Source organism: Montipora capricornis, chromosome 2 (assembly GCF_036669925.1).
Source record: "Montipora capricornis isolate CH-2021 chromosome 2, ASM3666992v2, whole genome shotgun sequence".
In the NCBI taxonomy this organism is placed as follows: domain Eukaryota; kingdom Metazoa; phylum Cnidaria; class Anthozoa; order Scleractinia; family Acroporidae; genus Montipora; species Montipora capricornis.
The window spans coordinates 51,990,806-51,998,830 of record NC_090884.1 but is presented as its reverse complement, the minus strand read 5'-3'; the positions used below and the strand labels follow the sequence as shown (position 1 = coordinate 51,998,830).

At 40.5% G+C, this 8,025-nt stretch overlaps 1 protein-coding gene across 2 annotated transcripts in view; it reads right to left on the bottom strand.

Annotated features, from left to right (window-relative positions):
* Positions 1–8,025, bottom strand: part of LOC138027443 (uncharacterized) — a 42,921-nt gene that overhangs the window by 14,265 nt on the left and 20,631 nt on the right. The window contains exons 5-6 of one of the 2 annotated variants that reach the window (XM_068875013.1): positions 5,506–6,138; positions 1–110 (exon numbers count right to left, since the gene is read on the bottom strand). In XM_068875013.1, coding sequence (XP_068731114.1) covers positions 16–110; positions 5,506–6,138 — 728 coding nt within the window. In that variant the 3' untranslated portion in view covers positions 1–15. The remainder of the gene's footprint in view (positions 111–5,505; positions 6,139–8,025) is intronic. The other variant, XM_068875009.1, reaches the window with a different exon arrangement.

Genomic DNA, 8,025 nt, shown 5'->3' with positions numbered 1-8,025 from the left:
CAACCCAGTGTACCCTCACGGAGGGTCTAGTTCATGATGAGTGTGTGTGCTGCTTCCTGTAGCTGCTGCTGAAACAACATCAGCACAGCTTGCTTCTGGCTGCACACGATCTATCATAAAATTATCAACAGGGTCTGTTGTTAGGTTAATAAAACAAGCTACCGCAATAATTTAATTGCCTCTATCAAATACAATCGAAGTCTATTTACATTTAGAAAATATTTTTCAAAACAGAAGCCCTTAAGACATTGACTGCAAAAACTACCCTGCTAAAATTGAAACGAAAATTGATTATTTAACTAAATATTACTCTAGGCTATTAAAGATGTATTAAACAAATTAAGCAAATCCTCAAAAATTACAGACATCACACAACAAAGAGTAACGCGAGTCAGTGAATGATGAAAACAGCAGAAATGTTAAAGACTTTGACAATAATAATGGCTGTGTCGAAAAGTGGGCCTGGGACGTAAGGACAGGGGACGAGGGGACATGCCAATTTATGAGCTTAGTGTAGCCTTAACACACTGGAGTCAAGAGTTATTTGGGGTGCGTTTGATTGGGAATTCCAGATTTACAATGTAGATCTTGAAATCTGGATCTTCGGATTTCCAACTGAATACAAAATCTGAAAACGGATTTTGTCGCAGATTCACTAATCGGAAATCCATGTCGGGTAAGGATTTCAATTAACAAAATCTGTCAAAAAATCCGTTTTCAGTTTTTGTGTTCGATAGGAAATCCGAAGATCCGGATTTTAAGATCTAAATCCGGACTTCCCAATCAAAAGCACCCTTACCTTCTGGCTCGGGGGTGGTACTTTACAAATTTCTGGGTGGGGGATGTGCCGCTGGGACCCTGGAACCCTTAGCCTATAGCAAAGCTGGTTCAGCATAATTTTGCTATCCTGTACTAAGATAAACTTCTCAAATCCTCCCTATCCTAGAGTAGCTGTTTTTGAGAAACTACTAAGGTCACTAACAGATTCCAGCCGAAACAAAACCTGTACCACAATCGTTTCTCTCTCAAAAAGGATTTATTTATCCTTGCTCAGTTTGTTCAGTCTTTTATCGGGTTCCTTAGTCTAGATAAATTCGTCAACCAACTGGTTAGTTCTGTGAAGAATTATACGCTATTCTAGATCCAAATGCTCTCAGACTGATTTATGTACTCTATCCTAGAGTAAACTGCTTGAAAACCATACCCTTCACAGCAGCACATACTGGTTACCGTAGTTCTGTGAAGAATTATACGCTATTCTAGATCCAACTGCTCTGATTTATGTACCCTATCCTAGAGTAAACTGCACATACAGCACATACCTATAAAGCCCATTTATGGCAGTACCCCCTGTACTGCCCTGTGATGACCAACATTTTCGACAATATCGACAGTGACAACCCGACTTTTTCATGGAAGGTAACAAATTGAACAAGCGCCACGAACTCCCACTGTCACAATGCCGCCAACAAAGGACATTGGCATGATATTCAAACATCAATTACAGAAAAGACGTCATAAGGCTCAAGTCTGTGTGCAACATCAACAACAACAACAACAACAACAACAACAATAAATGCTGCAAAGTGAAATTTCAGCTGCAGTGTCAGCAATGGGCCATTAGGTCTTCTGCTTTGTTTCACAGTCGAGCTCTGTGACTGGTAGAGAGAATTACTTTTCGAGAATCCAATTTTTGAATTTCGGGGAGTATTAGCTTCTACTTGAGAAGCATACAGATGATCGTTTTTGCAAAATAACAAAAGCAATTCAACTTTTTTTTTTTCCTTCGGATGTTCTCCTATTTCTGAAATTCTATACTTCAAAAATGCAGTGCCTTGTCCCTGGGTCCCGACGTCCCCGAGTCTCCACATCCCCTGTCTTCGCGTCCCCGTCCCACTTTTCGACATAGCCAATAATAATCACTACTTAGAGAGCAGAGGAAAAATCATTTCACATTGAGAGCACACACTGAAATTATTGTTTATCAGAGAAATCTAGTGAATAACAGCAAAGACATAGTAAATATTCCAAAATTTGTGTGGGCCCTGGAAAGATATGAACTGTATGCCTCAAGTGTAGACCACCAGCATAAACCTTCAACAACTGCTACAAGATAGAGCATTTAAACTGTTAGCTGTTTCCTAGGAATACAAATTCAATACGCCAAAAGAATATGGATAAGCTAACAATTATCAATAAAGTTGGGTGGGATAAAAATCTACTTTTTGATAACACACAAGGTATTTTATAAACTTCTTGTGCAGTCTTCTCTTGCTTGATAAAGTCATTGTGTACTCATCAAGACAAAGGAAAAGTGATTTCTTCAGACAGTAAACTCTGAAAGTTACCGGAAGTTTTTTCCATTTCAAGTGAAATTGTATTTCCACATTCATTCATTCATTCATTTATTCATTCATTCATTCATTGTTTTAGCCCATCGAGTCTTTCCAGATCCATCGGGACGGGAATCACTCAATATCGCCGGTTCACGGCATCGGTAAAATATATCGGCCCTTCTAAATGTTTTGAGCCTTCGAAACCTGGTGAATTAGTGAAACTTTCTGGTAGAAACCACCCTTATCTAGCGTGAATAGTAACTGTTTTTGGGCTTGATTGTCCGGGCAGCCAATTAGGTGACCGAGATATTTCCTGTCTGATACTGGAATGGTGTTGCACACGGCGTGGAGTTTCTTGGTTGACCATTTGAACCGGAAATTCTCGTCATTATCACTTGCGCTTTTAGCGCAGGCCCAACCGTTTCCGATCATCGAACGGAGAAATTGGTTGTACACAACGTAGATTCTGTCAAAGTTTCGTGCTGTAATTGTCCAGCATTGGCAGCCGTAGGCGAGACAGGACCTCACTTCGGCGTTAAAGGCTAGGATTCTTGTAGCAAGCCTAATTTTTTTTAATTGCAGAAGAATCTTTTTGTGGATGCAAATTTGGCCTTAGCTTGTTCAATACGCATGTTGATTTCTATGATTTCTATGATTGTTATCGAACTGGATTTGAGCGCTGAGGTAACGGAACTGTTCGGTGTTTTGGACTGTTGTGTTATCAAGCGGGATTATGGAACTTGGGTAAGATGCAAATGAAGACGGCACCGTTGAGGAAGAAGACGCGGTTGTTTGGGGCTGGAGTCTTGGAGAAATTGAAAATTTGATATCGTGGTCTCGGTTTTGGTTGGATTGACCATCAGCGAGTATTGCCCAAACGTCCTTGATAGCTCGGATGTCGCTGTATCGAGTGAGTTTTGTGACTTAGTCAGCAATACCAGGTCACCTGCATAACCGCACCAGGACAGGGTGTGTTCACCTTTTGGAGTGTTTCTCGGGTCTCGGTCAGCGGCTGGAATGGCGTGCGAGTTACTTCGGTAACGGTATGCGAAAAAATCAATGTCGAGAGCCCGTGCGGGTCCATAAAATCTCGCATGCATACGTTGAACAGGAGTGAAAATAATACTGGCCCCTCGGGCCCTCCCTGCTTCCTACCACTAGTTGAGGGGAATGTTGCTGTTGGTCCATCCTTCGGGAATCTGCAGTAAGTTCGACTGTAGAGATGCTGGAGAATATCCATGGTAGGTCCTGGCCAGGTGGAAAACACGTTCGTACACTGAGAAACATTGTCCTACGACACAATTTTTCATAAGCCGCGCTGCAGTCAACAAATGAACTAAAATTAATAGTGGCTCCCGGTTTGCTCCAAAGACTTGTTGTGACCGTTTGAGTAGAAAAATTCCGTTATTTGTTGATTTGTCCTGCAAAAAACCGTTTTGATGGTAGTGTATTTGCACTCGAAGCCAGCGTTCAAGCCCGTGTAGTATGATAGATATCGTAAGCTTGCAAATTGCCGATCCAACGATCAGTCCGCACCACCTGGTCGTGCATGAACGCAGGTATTTCCGTTTCCACAAGCACGTCAGGTTCGAAAATGACCATTCTTCAGGTACCTGTCGAGTGCGCCAGACATTGAGAATTAGCTGATACAGCTCCTGTAGAAACTGTGGGCAGTCTCGGGTGTGTTTCAGGAACTCGCTCGGGATATCACTACTGGCTTTACGGTCTTTTGCTGTTTTACAGGCGTCGTAAACCTCGTCTACAGTTGGTCGATCGTGGTTTACCGGATTTTGTACTGAAAGTTGCTATAGGTTGGCAATAAATTGCGGCGGAGGTTGTGAGATGAGAGCAGCGGGTGTACTTTCAAGTGACGGTGCTGCGAAGTGCTGCTTGAAGCATGTGAGTAGCTTGTCTGGCCTACAACCGTCGGACGGTACTGGTTTGAAGGTTGTTTCTGAGCGCTGGAGGTTGGCAAAAACATTCTCGATTTGGCGGTTAATCGCGTTCATGTTGACTCGAGAAGCTTCGTTGTCGTAGAAGATGTTACGAAGTTGCCGTGAACATGCTCGAATGTCTCCGTGTACCTGCCGGATCGCAGCTGGATCGGCGTTGTCCATGTGTAACTGATCTTTTCGTGACCGGAGGTCTCGCTGCAGCTGATCATCAGCCCATGGGGCTTGAGCTTGGTCATGCGTGTATTTTGGGAGTGTTACCCTGGTCAAATAAACTGTTGAGTTAATTGTTATTCACTTTAATTTGCTTCCAAGGTTGTTGAAATTCTTTTGGAAATAGAAAACAATAGAGTCATTGGCAGACATGGGCATTTGAAAAATCTGATCATTCATCGGTTTGTAAATTCGATGTTATTTCAATAGTAAGAAAATTAAAGGATTGTCAAGAAGTTGAATAAGAATAAGTGTATTGTCTTATCAATTACCACATCTCCACGGTGTAAAATCAAAGTGATCATGAAAATAATGGTACATGTAATTGACATAAAAGTGTCCCTAAGTACCTGGTTCCATCACTGTCTTCTTGTAAAAAATTCAAATTCAAGAGAAAAATTATAACACAGTGATCGGGTGCTTGAGTCTCTTTAAAATTTACAGTTTAGAGTTAAACTGATTATTTCCACAGTTTTTAGTGTAAAGCAGTCAAATTAGACTTAACAAGGAGTAATATTATTGTCCATCCTCTGTGGTCAGAAGTGATCATAAATAGACACATGCAACAGGATCTTGTGACCTTTTGAAACCAGTGAGCATGACAAATCAAAATACATTGTATTGTTGCTCATAGCCATTTGAGTTGTTTCAGTGGCATATTGGGATTTCTTTATTGGTGTTCCCCACCCTTCCCTCCCTCTGTCCACTGATTTTATCAGTGCTGTGATCGCTGCTCACTCTCTTCCCCTTGTACATGGGAGTTCTTTGCATTTTGCTAGATTTCTACTGTTTCCCAGCCATAAGAGCATTTTTCCTTCTAGAAGCTGGCTGCTGCTAAGCATTTCAGGCAGCCATTACCAATAAAATACACACAGTTGGTGATTCACAGTAATCAGCAGCTAACAAAAAACTCCTTTCACTTTTTTTTTCCAACAGAAGATATCAGTCCTTAAAAATACCAGTTGTTGTAACAGCACCATAAGTTTTTGCTCCCAAAAACCCACCTGCCTCTCCAGAAGTCTTCATTATGCACTCCCACTCATTCAGTTTGTCCTTAATTCTGTCGTCACCATCTTTCCACTGCTTCAGAAGTTCTTTGAAATGTTCCTCATCCCATGGATCCATTTCTTGTTTCTCTATTTCACGAATGGCATCTTCATATTCAGCTCCACCCAATCGTACCAGTGTGTTCTGAATCTGCTCTCTATACTTACAGAACGTTGCATCAGTAACAGAGGCCTCTCCAGCATGGGCTGATAGTGCATTCACACAATACTTCAAACGTACAATGTCAGACTCACAGCTGGCATCAAGCGAATGAGGAAGTAGATCCCAGCCAGAGGATGGAGGACTCAGGTTACAGATCGTCCTCAGAAGCACAATCAATAGAGAAGGGTCAAAGCCTGTGGATGATACTGAAGAGGGTTTAACTGGATACAATTGACTCCACTGCACTAGATTGAGGATTCCTTCTTTTCGAAGAGACTGAAGCTGAGAGTGCACTGGCTCACGTTGCAAGGCATTGCAAAGGTCTTGAGGACGAATTGTTCTGTCAAACACATCCCTCAACACTTGTGACCCCAGCCTGACCAGAAGGCAACATAGCAGGGTGTACTTGGTTCTTCCATCAACAGCACCTGAAACAAGTGTCAGAAAAGATCTCTCAGGCATCATTCTGGTTACTAAGGGCCATCATCATAAAAACCTCATTTAAGATGAGTTTCCTTCAGTGTTCACGATTTTCTATGAATAACATTTGCTACTTTCATTTGAAAATTCAACAGGATCACATCACCAGCTCTGATCCCAAGACAGCTCAGAAGTAGAGTAGTTTGCCACGCACGGATTCAAATCCTGTTCAAGCTGAAAATTTTCAGGCTTTAGGTTTGTTACTACTCAAGTAATTTTCATAACTGTGATGTGCTTCTGCTGTTCAAACATGTGTCTATTGTGTTTAGTCCAATCATATCTTCACATGTGCTCAACAGGTTTGAATGCAAGAGTGACTCAACACAAACATGTAACAACAAAATTTAATGGTGACATCAACAGAGAGCCTAAATTTTACCACCAATGGACAGTACAGGAAAGAGCCGAAGACCACTAAGCCAATTCCAACAACTTCCTGTTGTCCCTACAACTGACTTATCAACAACAGTAGCTGCAACCACTTTATTTTAATAAAAATAACTGACGGACCTAGCTTTTTTGCTAACAAAAAGACATTATACTAAGATGGATAAAAATGTACCAATAACTATTTTACAGTCTTCATGGCCAGTAACATGAAGGCTCAACTTACAATCAACCAATAAAATCATGACTTTGCTAACCAATCACTGCATCAATGACTAGAGTATTAATACCATCTACTGATGCTACAGAAATCACTTGACTCTGAAGATGACTAATCCGCTCAGATACATGTAATTTGTCCAAACATCAGTCAATGTCACCCTAAAGAGTCCTTTTCAGGAATATACTGTACACTCACCCAGACAATAATATTATTGTCCTTCACCTTGAGTGTGTAATGTGATACAGATCTGCCGCTCATGTTGTATGTATTACATCGACTTTCATCACAGAAAGTGAACTACATAACTACTAAAGATAGTACTTCAAGAGTGAAAACGTTTTTTAACTTTCATGGTCACAACTCAAAAAAAAGATTTCTCTCAAATTTTGACCAGATGTAGTGTATGATGTCTCCAAATGCACTGTCAACATAGTTTTTGGTCATGGGCATTTTCCTTTTTGAGACAAAGCAGATTTAAGAATTCCTGCTGCGACCACCATTTTTTTACACCGTTTAAAATAATTAAGTTATGCTTACTTTACTGTCAAACTTTCCTAAAAGAGGCAATCCAGGTCAGCTCAAGACTTCCTAAAAGCTACTCTATATCATCAAGACATCCAGTTATGTGACTTTTAAGAAATTAGAATCTTGTTTAATTTTGCACCCAAAATAATTTCAACTTGCATTAATATTTTTTTTAAACTTGACTGAAGGTACATGTATCCTTGATACTGCATCATTTTTAACATGCAATAAAGCTCCAAATCTAACAATATTTGCACCTTTAACTCTTTAAGTAATAAGCTTTCATGTTTCATGTTTTGATCTGTTTCTTAAAAGTGCTTAAAGATTTAATTTTTCTAATATTGTTGGGAAGGTTGTTCCATAACATTGGACTATTCACAGCAAAAGGTCTAATACCACGGGACAACGAGAAGTCTTTTGGAGGAAGAGCGTAAAGACCTGGTCGGTTCATGTTTAGTGATCATGTCAGATACATAGAGTAGCACAATGCCGGGGAATGCCATAAAACTAGTACTAGGATCTTAAATTCTACTCTAACATCAACAGGCAACCAGTGGAGTTCTTTAAGTCTAGGAGTAATATGTTCAGTCTTCTGAGTTAATGACAATAAACGGGCAGCAGAGTTCTGTGCATATTGAAGTTTCTGAACAAGGTTTTGTGGTAAACAGGAGAGTAGCAAATTACAATAATCAAGTCTAGA